Source organism: Ovis aries, unplaced genomic scaffold, assembly GCF_016772045.2.
Source record: "Ovis aries strain OAR_USU_Benz2616 breed Rambouillet unplaced genomic scaffold, ARS-UI_Ramb_v3.0 scaffold_90, whole genome shotgun sequence".
Taxonomy (NCBI): domain Eukaryota; kingdom Metazoa; phylum Chordata; class Mammalia; order Artiodactyla; family Bovidae; genus Ovis; species Ovis aries.
The window spans coordinates 735004-751183 of NW_024599829.1; the positions used below are offsets into that span (position 1 = coordinate 735004).

Genomic DNA, 16180 nt, shown 5'->3' on the forward strand with positions numbered 1-16180 from the left:
GATACATTTTTTTAATTTAATATAAACTACAAAAAGTTTTACAGGCAAAAATAATTCTACATAGGATAAAAGGTTAAAAACAAATAGCCAGAAAACATTAACTATATATACAATGTAAAAGAGATCATTTCTCTTGCTTAAAAATCTCTCATAAAAATAAAAAAAATGAATGAATCAGATTAAAGATTATAAAATCCACAAACAAATACAAATCAAATTAAACATGTGGGAAGATACTCAAACTTAATTATTTCAAAAGGTTTGCCATTAAAGTAAAAAATAACTTTAATCAGATGTAATACATATATTTATCAGGTACTGGTTGTTGAGAATGTTGTCAAAAAAATCCACATGGACTTTGGACAGAACAACAGCTGTTAGTGGGGCTTCCTCAATGGCTCAGTGAGTAAAAGAGACACAGGTTAGATTCCTAAGTCAGGAAGATCCCCTGGAGGAGAAAATGGCAACCCATTCCAGTATTCTTGCCTGAAAAATCCCAAGAACAGAGAAGCCTGGCAGGCTACACTCTATGGAGTTGCAAAGAGTAGGACACAGCTGAGCAGCTAAGCACAGACACAGTAACTGTTAGTACAGCCTCAAGAGCAATAGTTTGGAGTGAATTAAGTCAGAAAGAGAAAAAAAATATAGTATATTAACGTATCTGTATGGAATCTAGAAAAATGGTGTTGATGAATCTATTTGCAGGAAAGAAATGGAGATGCAGATATAGAGATGGGACTCGTGGACACAGCAGGGTAAGGAAAGAATGAGATAAACAGATAAAGTAGCATCGGCATATATACACTACCTTGTGTAAAACAGATAACTGTGAAAAGGTGCTATATAACACAGGGAGCCCAGCTTGGCACTCTGTGGTGACTTACAGGGGTGGAGTCGGGGGAAGAGAGGGAGGCTCAAGATGGAAGTGATGCTGGTTCAGCCACTAAGTCATGTCTGACTCTTGCAACCCCTGGACTGTAGAGTGTCAGGCACCTCTGTCCATGGGACTCTCCAGGCAAGAATCCTGGAGTGGGTTACCATTTCCTTCTCCAGGGGATCTTCCTGACACAGGGATCAAACCCGGATCTCCTGCATTGCGCGCAGATTCTTTACTGACTGAGCTAGGAGGCACGGTGACATGTGCATGATTATGACTAATTTGGGCTGTTGTATGGCAGAAACCAACACAGCATGGTAAAGCAATTTTCCTCCAATTAAAATTAATTTTGAAAAAGAGAATGATATTTTGGCAATACATATCAATACCATCATTTTAAATGCATATACTACATGACCTTTGAATCAAATGTAATATCAACAGTTCTATACCTAGGATCTTATATTTGCACATATTCAGAAACATACATTTATTGGAAACATAACTGTCCTAAAAAGTTTGAGAATCTCATGAAAAGAATAGACATTGATTTTGATATAAATTTATAAAGAGTGTTTTGAAAAATGAGAAAATCTAAGAAATACATATGGACTGGTATGAAAATATCTATATGATATTGCATATCTATAAGACATTGCATAGCAAAGCAAGTGATGCATATATAGAAACAAAGAAATATACGTATAGAGAATACACTTGCATCTGAAAAGACTAGTAGATAATAATTAAGAAAGAAATTTAGGGTCAGCCTCTGAGAATGAGTACTGGAAGAAGCCGAGAGAAAAATAGAAAATTCATTTTACATTTCACCTCATATTGTTGGGATCTCCTTGTGGCTCAGACAGCAAAGAAATTGCCTGCAATCCAGGAGACCCAGGTTCCATCCCTGGGTTGGGAAGATCCCCTGGAAAAGGGAATGGCAATCCATTCCAGTATTCTTGCCCGTAGAATTCCATGGACAGAGCTTGGTGGACTACAGTCTATGGGGTGGCAAACAATCGGACTCTACTGAGTGACTACACTTTTGTAGCATTTAGCTTTCACTTATGCTATTTATTATCTATTTTACTTCAGTTTCATTGTAAACAGTAAAAGTAGAAAAGTAAAAATGTTGTGTATAATGCAAATGAAAAACAGTATAGGCAAGCCATACACAATTATGCATTTTAAACTGTATAAGTAAAAATGCTAACTTAAATGACAAGATGCTGAATAAAAATTACACTGTCCCTGAAAAAGAATAAAAATATAAATGCATAAGTTGATGAAAAATCAGTATAACTATGTAAAAATTTACTCTCTAATTCATTACATATCAACTCCTTGCTATATAGGCATTACACCATTCTAGATACACTGATGGGCAAGTAATTATAGTCTTTATATTCTAGAAAGTAGGAAAACTGCAGTTATACCATGGTTGTATAATCATAATCTTTAATTACTATTACCATAAACTCGTTGAAGAAAGAGAAATCAGAATAACTTTTAAAATGACTTTTGCATTCGAACAAAATGAACTTTGATGTCAAATGACTCCCTTCATGATGGATGATGCATTTATTTAATATGGGATATGATGTTTCTTTTCCAGAGCTTCTTCATAGCATAAGTTAACTCAGAATTTCTTAGACTGTAGATTAGTGGGTTCAGCATGGGTGTTATAACTGTATAGAACACAGTCAATGATTTATCAATGTAGAAGGTCTTAGCAGGTCTTACATATATGAAAATACAGGGAACAAAGAAGCAGACAATCACAGTGATGTGGGAACCACAGGTCTGGAGGGCTTTCCGCCTCCCTTCCTGACTCAGGTTCTTCAAAGAATGCAGGATGACTCCATAGGAGATGAGTAAGAGCAGAAACACAACAGTGCAGATCAGCCCCCCATTGGCCAGCACTAAGATACCAATGACAAAGGTATCAGTACAGACGAGTTTCAATAAAGGGTACATGTCACAGAGAAAGTGATCAATGATATTGGGGCCACAGAAAGGGAGCCAATAAACAGTGCTAAGTTGAATTACTGAATGCAGAAAACCTCCAACCCAGGACACCACAAGCAGCACAACACACACCCTTTGCCTCATGATCACCAAATAATGCAAGGGCTTGCAGATGGCCACGTATCTGTCATAGGCCATGACCAGCAGAAGGAAGACCCCTGATCCAGAAAAAAGGTGCTCTGTAAAGAGCTGGGTCATGCAAGATTTGAAAGTTATGGTTTTTTCTCCAAAGAACAAGTCGGATATCAATCTGGGGGTAATAGAAGAGGAATAAGTAATATCCATAAATGACAAGCAAGCAAGAAAAAAGTACATTGGTGTTTTCAGGGACTTACTGACAATTATAGTGACTATAATTAGAAAATTGCCCACCACAGTCAAAATGTAGAGAAACAGGAACATAACAAAAAGTGCTTTCCCCTCCTTTGGATTCTGTGTGAGTCCCAGGAGAACAAAGTAGGTTACATTGTTTTTTGACTCCATCTAATCTGTACAGGAGGTGACTTCGTATAGTAGAAGCAACTTGCCTACAAAACAAGGAAGGAAAGTTAAAGGGGGGAAATGTTCAAATGTAAGAATTTTTTTTTTCCATTCGTTAGAAGAATGAGTATAGAACAACTATTTGTGTCTGATGTGTCATGGACAATTTTATTATCAATTTGAAGACAGAGTTTCTGTCCCTCGATGCTATGACACACAACAAGAAATCAGGCAATTCCAGACTCAGGTTATTAGTGCCATTAAATGAATATTCAAACAGTGCTGAGAGTCATAGTACAAGAGTGTATCAAACAGGTATGACAGAAGACTTCCCAGAGGAAGCAAAGCTTCAGCTTTGCTGAAGTGCAAAAAAGAATTGAATTAATTAAAAAAAAATGTTAGAGAAATCCAAAAAGTGCAGCATTTATAGTCGAAAAAGTCTAATACTTGAGGCCCACTTGAGGTAATTTACATAATCAACGTGGATAGATCAAACTGTGAATGGAAGTTTCCTGTCCTGAATTGTCTCAGACCTCACTGACACTTCTTAGGCTCTTAGGTGGATATTTCCCTTTTCCTGACAATTAAATGCTACAGCAGTGGTTTTGTGTCCCCACCCCTACCTCTCTTCTTATTTTGCAAACTTGGATATGCAACATCTCTAATTTTGACATCCAAGTGAATGGCAGTTTAGTATTTAAAAACTTTTTAAATGTCCATAATAAACATAAGCATTTTCTATACAAAATTTAAATAAATGTTTCCTATTTATCTCATTAAATGCTTTTTCCATGTTATTGTTCAGACAAAAAAATTGCTGTACTCCTCACTCATTTGTTACTCTCATAAGCCTTTAATAAATCCTATTCACTCTACTATGAAAATATATCACAAATTTGATCATTCTCTATTTATCATTTTATTCCTGGTCCACTGCAATAGGCTCCTACCAAGTCTCTCCATGTTTATACTAGCCTCCAACAATCGGTTCTGCTGAAGCAGCCCAAATGACATCACTCTATTGCTCAAAGATTCTAGAATATATTCTAAACATACAATAACAGTCTACTGTTTACAATATTGAGAGCAGCAAGAACTGTAATCCTCATTTTATAATTGAGGAAACTAATGTTAGAAGATCTCATTTATTTTCCCAAAATCATACATTTCTAAGGGACAAATCTAGAATTGAAGCTGTTTGATTGATTTCAAAGTAATTAAATTTCTTACATAATAAAGACAGTCCCGCAATTATGAGCCTAGTTTCCACTACTTACTGCTAATCTTACCTTGTGGAGGTTTGTTCAGAATCTAAGAGTGACTTTAAGTTACAAGTAAAGGTTTGAAATTATTTTTCATCCAATTTGACAACAGAGGACAAAAGGTCACCTTATTACTTGAGGATGCATTTTATTTCATTTGACTATCTGTCCACTTTCTCCATGGAGTTTTCAGATTATTCAGAGACACATTTTTTAGCATTGTGTTGATTATTTGAAAGGAATTCCATGGTGCACACCCAGAAAAACAAAAGTTTACCATGTTAGGAAATTTATCAAAATGAGTAGCAAATCTTACATATACATAGAAGAAATGAACTAGTTATTTGGCAGGGAAGATTTTCAGAAATAACATATGTCCTACTATCTTCAAAAAGAAAAATAATATTTGACTGTTTAGCCCTTTTCATTCTGTCATATTAATATGACCAGACTCATTGACTGAGATTTTGGAAGACATTCTTATAATTTTTTTTGTCACACTTTAAGTCTATAAAAAGACCTGCTGAAAAATTTATCCCGGTTACCAAGTGGATAACATCTTCTCCCTGTTAAGGGGAATTATCAGCTGCAATTATCATTGAGTCTTACAATTGGAATGTGTCCAAGACTGATTCTTGTTTAATTAATTCGCTGGGATTTCCCCCAGAGGTTTTTTTTTTTTTTTAATTAAGTATCTATATATAAAGATATTTAATAGGCAAAGTCACATAAATAATATCAGGAGAATCTTTATGAGACTAAAGTCAATCAAAAATAATCAAAAATTTTGTCACCGTGAACTTATTTGTTATTTCTTTCCCCACCTGCCATCGCAAGATTTTCTTTCCTTTTGTTTAGTGCTCAATTTAATCACCTTAATTTGGTTCGATATATGAAAATTATATAAAAAACAATTAAATATATTAAAATTTTAGATATAATATATAATCCAATCATTATTATTTTTTTAAAGTTTAAAATGAGTTTACTGATATCCACAAAATTACTTGCTGAGCTTTTGGTGGGGATTGCATTGATCCATTTAGTATTATGATAAATAGTTTTTACAGGTTTCTCAGTGCTTTTTCTTTTTTTAATATAAATTTATTTTAATTGAAGGTTAATTACTTTACAATATTGTATTGGTTTTGCCATACATCAAGGAGGATTCATTATCATTTTTTAAGTCAAGGCACCTCTGTCATGTCAGCAACTGTCCTGTGAGTGAGGACACAGAGACTAGTGAAACCTAGGGAAACACGTGAGAGGCTTTTCCTGCAGGGATCTTCTTTCTTAGAGTCAGACAATAAAGAATGAGACAACCTAACAAAGCAGATTGAGTCTTATTCACTGCTTATAAGAAACAGAATGCTGTGACAAAAGATAAGAGAGAGTTCTACTGTGGATAGAGATGACCTTTCCTTAAAGGTGATGCTTAAGCTGAGATTGAAATGATAGCAAGGGGCTACCATCAGAAACACTCTTAGAGAAACTAAAGCTAAATAAAATTAGTGAATAAAACTATCTCACTTCAGAGAAAACAGGAGCTATACTTAGAAAACTCTAAAATTTTCACAGAAATTTTTACGGAAGTACTATGTTAAAAAGGACCAGAGAGAACATGCCCTGTTTATTACAGATTTTAATGGAAAAGCTTTCAACCTTTCATGTTGAGGAAGTTATTAGCTGTAGATCTGTCATACATGGATCTTTGTCAAGGTACATTCTATTACCAGCTTGTTGAGAGATTTCTGTGAAATCTAGTTCTATGAAATTATTTCTATGAAATGATAATTGAATTTCTATCTGATCATGGGCAACCCAAGGAGAATTTAAGAAAATAACTCCACTTACAAAAGCATCAAAAAAGAATAAAATAAAATTTTATGCTCTGAAAACTACAAAATGTTGCTCAGAGATATATAGAACACACGCATACAAGAAGACGTTTATGAGCTGGAATATTCAACAGTATTAAGATGTTAATAATGCTTCAAGTGATTCAGTGCAATCCCTATCATAATCAGAAAATTGCTTTTTGCAGAAACAGATAAATTCATGCTAAAATTCATACGGAATCTCAAGGACTCCAAATTGTCAAAACACTCTATAAAAAGAAGATCGGGAGTCTCATACCTCCTGATTATAAAATATTTTATACAAAGCTATGGTAATCACAGCCCCAGTGTTGAAATAAAGATGGACAGTGGACTAATGGAGTAAAATAGATAGTGTAGAAATAAATCTTTCTATATGTGTTTAGATAATTTTCAACAAGGGTGCCAAGCGTTTAGTGGAGTAAAGAAATTATAATTAGTGATAAAAAAGGCAATCACCAAAAAAACAAATGATATGATTCCACTTACATGAGGCACTTGAAGTAGTCAAATTCATAGGCAGGAAATAGAATGGGAGTTGATCTGCCTAGGGCTCAGTGAGTGAAAATGGAGAATTTTGTCTAATGGCTGTGGAATTTCAGTTTGGAAAGCTGAAAAATTTTGGAGATGGATGGTGGTAATGTTTGCATAACAATGTGAATTAACTTAGTGCCACTTTAAAATGGTCAAAATTGCTATGTATATTTCACCACAATTTTTAAAATAAATTTAAGAACTAAGTTTACCTCCTTAGTTGGCTTCAGTTCAGTTCAGTTCAGTTCAGTCCCTCAGTCGTGTCCGACTCTTTGCGACCCCATGAATTGCAGCACGCCAGTCCTCCCTGTCCATCACCAACTACCAGAGTTCACTCAGACTCACGTTCATCGAGTCAGTGAAAACATAAACTATAGCACAGTAGCCCAAAGTATATGCAAAGATCACGGGCTTCAAACAAAACAAGGTATTCTTTCTAAGAGGTAAACAGGTCAATAAATAACAAAACTACTAAATTAAAATCTGTATTTGTAATATTTATTTTGTATTGGAATATAGTTGACTAACAATGTGTTAGTTCAGGTGTACAGCAAGGTGATTCAGGTATACATATCCATACATCTATCCTTTTTCAAATTCTTTTCCCATTTAGGCTACTAAAAGATGTTCAGCAGAGTGCCCTGTGCTATACAGTAGGTCCTTGTTGGATAGCAATTTTAAATATAGTAGTCTGTGTATGTTAATTCCAAAACTTTATTTAATCAATTCAACAAATATTGAGTACCTTCTGTGGGTCAGGCATTGTTTAAATACTCAGGATGAATCAATGAAGAAAGTAGACCCCCCCCAAAAAAAAAAAAGAAAAGAAGAAGAAGAAGAGAAGGAGAAGAAGAAGGACAAGAAGAAGGAGAAGAAGAAGGAGAAAGAAGGAGAAAGAAGGAACAAAAACCAAAACTTTTTATTTTGGAATTTCAAACTCAGATCTAATAAGCAAGTTATCAAACACTTTTGAAGGATTTTGTGCTCCTCTGGACTACTTCAGATTGTCTGGTTTTGCAGAGGAAAGAAGGGATTTTACAATACGAAACTTCCTTACCTATAAAGCAATGAGAATTTGCACTACAGATTGGAGTTAAACTCCACCTTGCAAATAGAGGCACCAAAGTTACTGATGAAACACTGAGTGGGATGGCTTTACCCTCAAAGTGACAGGGAATTATTTATGCAAAATGGGACAGTGATGTCTTAAATAGAAATTGCAATGAGTAGTAATAAAACAGATTGGTGCAAATGTGACTGCGGTTTCAGACTGTGACCATTAAATTAACATATTAATAAGTAGGCTCAAATATCTTTATTAATCAAAATAGGAATCATTGCAATTGACACATTTTTGTCAATGAGAAATAAGTTTGTTTATTGTTGTATGTAAAAATCCAGACTTGGGGAGTCCACAAACTCTTAGAAGTCATTTTCTGCCTACTGCTGGTTGTGGAAGTGTTTTCCCTGAAAAAGTTGTTGATATGCTTGAAGTAATGGTAGTCAATTGGCAAAAGGTCAGGTTGAAGATGGCAGATGATGCAAAACTTAGTAGACCCATTTGTTCAACTTTTGGAGAATTGTATGTGTGAGGTGCAGTTGATCATTATCCTGAAGAAGAATTAGGCCCCTTCTGTTGACCGAAACTGGCTGCAGGCATTGCAGTTTTGGAGGCATCACATTGATTTCCTGGGACTTCCCTGGTGGATCAGACAGTAAAGAATCTGCCTGCAATGCAGAAGACCCAGGTTCAATCCCTGGGTTGGGAAGATCCCCTGGAGAAGGGAATGGCAACCCACTCCGGTATTCTTGCCAGGAGAATCCCATGGACAGAGGAACCTAGCAGGCTACAGTGCATGGGATTGCAAAGAATCTGACATAACTGAGCAACTCTCACTTCATTTCACTTTACTTCATTGATTTGCTGAGCATACTTCTCAGATGTAATGATTTCACTGGGATTCAGAAAGCTGTAGTGGATCAGACCAGCAGCAGACCACCAAACAGTGACCATGACTTTTCTTTTTTTTTTTTTTTTTGGTGCAAGTTTGGCTTTGGGAAGTGCTTTGAAACTTCTCTTTAGTCCAATTTCACCTTTCCAATTTGCTTCAAACACTGAATGACCATTCAATGGTTGACTTTGAGTTCTCCAGCAAATTCTCATGTAATTATAAGAGAATCATCTTCGATGATTGCTTTCAATTGGTCTTTGTCAACTTCCAATGGTCAGCCACTAAGCTCCTCATCTTCAAGACTCTCATCTCCTTTGCAAAACTTCTTGAACCACCACTGCACTCCACTGGCCCAGAACTGTTCATTAGCAGTTCCTGGGCCAGATGCATTGTTGAGTTGTGAATGGTCTCTGCTGCTTTAACACTCATTTTGAATTCAAATAACAAAATCACTTGAATTTGCTTTTTGTCTAACATCATTTCCCTAGTCTGAAATATAAAATACAGAGTAAATAATAGGTCATTAGCAAAAAACATAAAGTGAAAAATGTGCATTAAAATGATGCATATAATTTAACCGCATTTAAGAATGTACTCCAATATCAAATGGAAAATGTTAACAATGCAGATACCACAATTACTTTTGAACCAACCTAATAAATATGTTTGTATTTCCAACCCCCTGCCCCAAATCCAGTACTTTGGCCACCTCATGCGAAGACTTGACTCATTGGAAAAGGCTCTGATGCTGGGAGGGATTGGGGGCAGGAGGAGAAGGAGACTATAGAGGATGAGATGGCTGGATGGCATCACTGACTCGATGGATGTGAGTCTGAGTGAACTCCGGGAGTTGGTGATGGACAGGGAGGCCTGGCGTGCTGCGATTCATGGGGTCGCAAAGAGTCAGACACGACTGAGTGACTGAACTGAACTGAACTGAATAAATATGTTTGTATTTCCACCACCACCACTACCCCCCCCCCCCAATCTCTAGAACTACATCTAACAGGGTTTTTGAGTTTTGTTAATGAGTCTGTTTTTCGTATGCTTTTAGTTTGGTGAGGGGAGGGTTTGCTCTGTCTGTGTCTTGTAGAATCCTAATTCCCTGAAAAGAGACTGAGCCCAGGCCCTCAATAATATTTGCACAATTCATAAGCATATATTCGTTGGAAAAGTATTTACCGTAAAAAAGTTTATGAACCACATGAAGAGGAAACAACATACTAACTTTATATTTATAAGGAGTATTGTGCAGGATGAGAAAAATTAAAAGACATATATGGATTGATATGGAGATATTTTTAAGATGTTGCATATTAAAGTAAATGCTACATCCATAAATAAAAACAAACATACATATGGCATATACGTTTGCATTTACAAATATTATTCTCAGATGAAAATGAAGAAACAAATTTGGGCCAGTCTCTGAGTATGAGGCCTAGAAAATGCTGAAGGAAAATAGGAAATTTACTCAATCCCATATACTTTGGATTTCATTTATGCTTTTATTATGATCTATTTACTACATTTTCTTATAAATAGTAAAAATGTTAAAGTGATTATTTTACTTTATGTATAATACAACTGAAATGTAGTAAAGAAGGAAGCCTATATAAAATTAAATATTTTAAATAACATAAATAAAAAAGTTCACTTAAATGACAATAATCTAAATAAAAATTTATTAAATTTAGAAATTTAAATTCCAGTCCATTCTAAAGGAGATCAGCTCTGGGTGTACTTTGAAAGGAATGATGCTAAAGCTCAAACTCCAGTACTTTGGCCACCTCATGCAAAGAGCTGACTCATTGGAAAAGACTCTGATGATGGGAGGGATTTGGGGCAGGAGGAAAAGGGGATTACAGAGGATGAGATGGCTGGATGGCATCACCAACTCAATGGACATGAGTTTGAGTGAACTTTGTGTGTTGGTGATGGACAGGGAGGCCTGGCATGCTGTGATTTATGGGGTCACAAAGAGTCAGACACAATTGAGTGGCTGAACTTAACTGAAATAAAAATTGCACTGTCTGAAAAAGTATGAAAGATATAGATACATGAACTGATGATGTATGGCAAAATCAATACAATATTGTAAAGTAATTAGCCTCCAATTAAAATAAATCAATTTAAATTTAAAAAATATAAATATATAGCATTTTCCTCATTAAATCATTTATTTATTATTAATGCCTTGCTGTATAAGCATTACAATTTTCTAGGTATATTGACAAGCAAGAATTATGGAGCTTACATTGTAGCATGGAGCAAACTGTTATGAATAGCACAGTTGTATGATTATATTATTTAATGATAGTTATAATTTTCAAGAAGAAAGAGAAATCAGAGTCAATTTTATTTATTTATTCTTTTAATATAAATTTATTTGTTTTAATTGGAGGCTAATTACTTTACAATATTGTATCGGTTTTGCCATACATCAACATGAATCCACCTCAGGTATACACATGTTCCCTATCCTGAACCCCCCTCCCTCCTCCATCCCCGTACCATCCCTTTGGGTCATCCCAGTGCACCAGCCCCAAACATCCAGTGTCATGCATCAAACCTGGACTGGTGATTCATTTCATATATGATATTATATGTGTTTCAATGCTATTCTTCCAAATCATCCCACCCTCTCCCTCTCCCACAGAGTCCAAAAGCCTGTTCTATAGGTCTGTGTCTCTTTTGCTGTCTTAAATAAAGTCAAGTCGCTCAGTCGTGTCCGACTCTTTGCGACCCCGTGGGCTGTAGCCCACCAGGCTCCTCTGTCCATGGGATTCTCCAGGCAAGAATACTGGAGTGGGTTGCCATTTCCTTCTCCAGGGGATCTTCCTGACCCAGGGATCGAACCCAGCTCTCCCACATTGCAGACAGACGCTTTAACCTCTGAGCCACCAGGGAAGTCTTCCATACAGGGTTATCATTAAAATAATTTCTGCATTCAAAGGAAATGGGACCTGATGTCAAATGACTCTCTTCATGATGGATGATGCATTTAATGATGCATTAATTAATATGAGATACAATGTTTCTTCTCCAGAGCATCTTCATAGCATTAGTCAACTCAGAACTTCTTAGACTGTAGATTAATGGGTTCAGCATGGGCGTTATGACTGTATAAAACACACTCAATAGTTTATCAATGGGGAATGTTTTAGCAGGTCTTGCTGCTGCTGCTGCTGCTAAGTCACTTCAGTCATGTCTGACTCTGTGTGACCCCATAGATGGCAGCCCACCAGGCTCCTCTGTCCCTGAGATTCTCCAGGCAAGAACACTGGAGTGTGTTGCCATTTCCTTCTCCAATGCATGAAAGTGAAAAGTGAAAGTGAAGTCGCTCAGTCATGTCTGACTCTCAGCGACCCCAAAGACTGTAGCCCACCAGGCTCCTCCATCCATGGGATTTTCCAGGCAAGAGTACTGGAGTGAGGTGTCATTGCCTATCAGGTCTTACATACATGAAAATACAGGAAACAAAGAAGCAGACAACCACAGTGATGTGGGAACCACATGTCTGGAGGGCGTTCTGCCTCCCTTCCTGACTCAGGTTCTTCAGAGAGTGCAGAATGACTCTATAGGAGATGAGTAAGAGCAAAAACCCAAGAGTGCAGATCAGTCCTCCACTGAATGCAACTAGAAGGTCACTGACATAGGTGTCAGTGCAGATGAGTTTCAATAAGGGGTACATGTCACACACATAGTGGTCAATGATATTGGGGCCACAGAATGGGAGCCCATAAACAGTGCAAAGTTGAATTACTGAGTATAGACAGCCTCCAACCCACGACACCACCAGCAGCACAACACACACCTTTTGCCTCATGATCACCAAATAATGCAAGGGCTTGCAGATGGCCACATAGCAGTCATAGGCCATCACAAGCAGAAGGAAGACCCCTGATCCAGCAAAAATGTGCTCTACAAACAGCTGAGTCATGCAAGATTCAAAAGATATGTCCCTCCACCCCCACGCAAAGAAAAAGTCTGAAATCAATCTGCAGGTAGTAGAAGAAGAAGAAGTGACATCCATAGACACTAAGCTAGCAAGAAAAAAGTACACTGGTGAGTTCAGAGTCTTACTGACAGTTACAGTAATGATAATGAGAAAGTTGCCCAGTACAATCAAAATGCAGAAGACCAGGAACATGACAAAGAGGACTTTTCGCTCCTTTGGATTCTTTCTGAGGCCTGAGAGGACAAAGTAAGATAAATTGTTCCTTGGTTCCATCTAGTTCTTCCAAAAGCTGAATTCACATATAAGAAGCAGTTTACCTACAAAACAAGGGAGTAAAGAATTAAATGCTTAATTTTTTATTTATCCATTCATTAGAAGAATGTGAATGGAGTATCTTTTGGGTCCAATGTGCCATGAATATTTTAATTACCAACTTGAATAAGCCATAGAACACTACCCTCAATGCTATGACACATAATGAGGGATTAGGCAATTCCAGCCATTAACAGAATATTCACACAGTGCTAAGAGTCACATCACAGGTGTATATCAAACTAGAATCAGAGAAGATTTCCCAAAGGAAGCAATGCTTCAGCTTTTTTTTTTTTAATGAGGGAATAAAAAAAAAAATGGGAAGAGAATTCCATGAAAAGGAGCACCATTTATAAAGTCACAAATGTGTAATACCTGTGACTCTCTTAAGGTAACTTACATAATCAATGTGAGTAGACTAAACTATGAGTAGAAGATCCCTGTCTTGAATTGTCTCAGACCTCACTGATACATCTTAGGTCTTTAGGTGGATATTTAACTTTTCCTGACCAATAAATGTTGCAGCAGTATAATTTTGTGTCTCCAGCCCCTCTTTCTCCCTTAATTTTCAAATTTATATATGCAACATCTCTAGTTTTTGACATCCAGTTGATTGACAATTTAGTATTTATAAAACTAGCTTTTAATTTTTCCATGAAAAACAGAAGCAGTTCTTATACAAAATTGAAGGAGGCATTCCTTATTTATTTCATTAAATACTATCATTTTCTATGCTATTGTCCCGACAAAAAAATTACAGTCCTCTGCACTTGGTACTCTCATAAAACGTTGTTAAATCCTGTTGACTCTACTTTCAAAATATCTCACTAATTTTTCATTCCCTTCTTAATTTCTTCTTGTTCTACGCAGTACCTTCCTACCAAGATTTTTTTGTGTTTATTCTCCCAAAAATGGTTCTCCTAAAGCAGCTCAAATTGTCTTTTCAGTTTTATTCTGATGACATCACTCTATTGCTCAAAACTGCTACAGCATATTCCAATCATGCACTCCACTCATAGTCTAATGTATCACATTTAATATTTACAATAACAAGAAATGCAATTGCCATTTTATAATTGAGGAATTTAACACTCAGAAAATATTGATTTTCCCAAAATCACACATTTCTAAGTAATTTCAAAGTAATTTAATTTAATTTCTTTAATTTCTTATATTAAGAAAGTCATGCAACTGTGAGCCTGGTTCTCCTTATTTTCTTTTAGTCTTACCTTGTGAAGGGTTTGTTCAGAACCTAAGGATGATTTGAAGTTACTCATAAACACTTGAAATTATTTTTCATCCAGTTTGATGACAGAGGCCAAATGCTGCCTTATGACTTGAGTTTATTTCATCTAGCAGTCTGTCCTTTTTCCCCACTGAGTCTTCTGATTATTCAGAAGTTCATTTTTATATAAAATATAGATTATTTGAAAGGATTTCCATGGCACACAGGAAAAAAATAGTTTATCATATCAGGAAATGTATCAAAATGACCAGCAAATCTGCTACATTCATAGAAACATAGATATCAATTAGTCATTTCCTAGGGAAGCTTTTCACAACTTATTTCCTACTAACATGAAAAATAGCATTTGAATGTTTAGCTCTTCTCACACTCACATTAGCATGGACAGAATAATTGATTCCAGATTTCAAAAGATTTTGCTGTGATTACTTTGTCATGCTTTAAACTTAAGAAATGACCTCCTGAAAAATTTATTACAGTCACTGAATGGATAGTATCTTCTCCCTGTTAAGGGTAAGATTATGGGATATTTCATCCCTTCCAGTTTAATTTATCATCGGTTCAGTTCAGTTGCTCAGTCGTGTCCGACTCTTTGCCATCCCATGAAGCGCAACATGCCAGGACTCCCTGTTCATCACTATCTCCCGGAGTTCACTCAGACTCATGTCCATCGAGTCTGTGATGCCATCCAGCCATCTCATCCTCGGTCGTCCCCTTCTCCTCCTGCCCCCAATCCCTCCCAGCATCAGAGTCTTTTCCAATGAGTCAGCTCTTCGCATGAGTTGGCCAAAGTACTGGAGTTTCAGCTTTAGCATCATTCCTTCTGAAGAAATCCCAGGGTTGATCTCCTCTAGAATGGACTGGTTGGATCTCCTTGCAGTCCAAGGGAGTCTCAAGAGTCTTCTCCAACACCACAGTTCAAAAGCGTCAATTCTTCAGCGCTCAGCCTTCTTCATAGTCCAACTCTCACATCCATACATGACCACAGGAAAAACCATAGCCTTGACTAGATGGACCTTTGTCAGCAAAGTAATGTCTCTGCTTTTGAATATACTATCTAGGTTGGTCATAACTTTTCTTCCAAGGAGTAAGCGTCTTTTAATTTCATGGCTGCAATCACATGGAGTCTTGGAATTGGAATGTGTCCAAGACTGATTCTTGCTTTAATTAATACACTGGAATTTCCCCCAAAGTTTTAAAAGAAGATTTATAGGACGACCCAGAGGGATGGTACAGAGGAAGGAGGGAAGGGGGTTCGGGATGGGGAACACGTGTATACCTGTGATGGATTCATGTTGATGTAGGGCAAAACCAATACAACATTGTAAAGTAATTAACCTCCAATTAAAATAAATTTATATTTAAAAAAAGATATTATTAGACCAAATTTCATTTTAAATATGATAATGATGCAACATAATGATGGAAAAATAACTTTAGAATCTTTATGAGACTACAGCCAATCAAGAATAAAGTCAACCCAATGTTTTGTACCAGTGAACTTATTTGTTATATATTTCCCACACCTGGCATAGGAAGAGTTTCCATTGTTTTATTTACTACTCAATATTCTCAGCTTGGCATTAAGTAGTCCATGATCTGAGTAACAGTCAGCTTCCAGTCTTGCTTTTGTTGACTGTATAGAGCAAAA

General features: G+C 36.4%; 2 protein-coding genes across 2 annotated transcripts; both read right to left on the reverse strand.

The window, feature by feature from the left end:
• Nucleotides 1-2458: 2458 nt before the first annotated feature.
• LOC101105131 (olfactory receptor 4A47-like) lies at nt 2459-3388 on the reverse strand. Its single transcript, XM_004021591.4, has one exon. It carries the CDS (start codon nt 3386-3388, stop codon nt 2459-2461), a length of 930 nt encoding a protein of 309 aa, XP_004021640.4.
• Nucleotides 3389-12025: 8637 nt separating this feature from the next.
• Nucleotides 12026-13244, reverse strand: LOC105613925 (olfactory receptor 4A47-like). The gene is made up of 2 exons (XM_027963776.2): nt 12474-13244; nt 12026-12190 (listed from the first exon to the last, which is right to left on the reverse strand). The coding sequence occupies exons 1-2, from the start codon at nt 13242-13244 to the stop codon at nt 12026-12028; spliced, it is 936 nt and encodes a 311-aa protein (XP_027819577.2).
• Nucleotides 13245-16180: the final 2936 nt, after the last annotated feature.

Excerpts from the sequence above, each read along its gene's own strand:
- LOC101105131 (XM_004021591.4), bottom strand. The coding sequence starts at position 3,388 with ATGGAGTCAAAAAACAATGTAACCTACTTTGTTCTCCTGGGACTCACA.
- LOC105613925 (XM_027963776.2), bottom strand. The coding sequence starts at position 13,244 with ATGGAACCAAGGAACAATTTATCTTACTTTGTCCTCTCAGGCCTCAGA. Across the intron at positions 12,191-12,473 it reads TTGTTTCCTGTATTTTCATG|GCAGCAAGACCTGCTAAAAC; the intron begins TATGTAAGACCT and ends GCAGCAGCAGCA.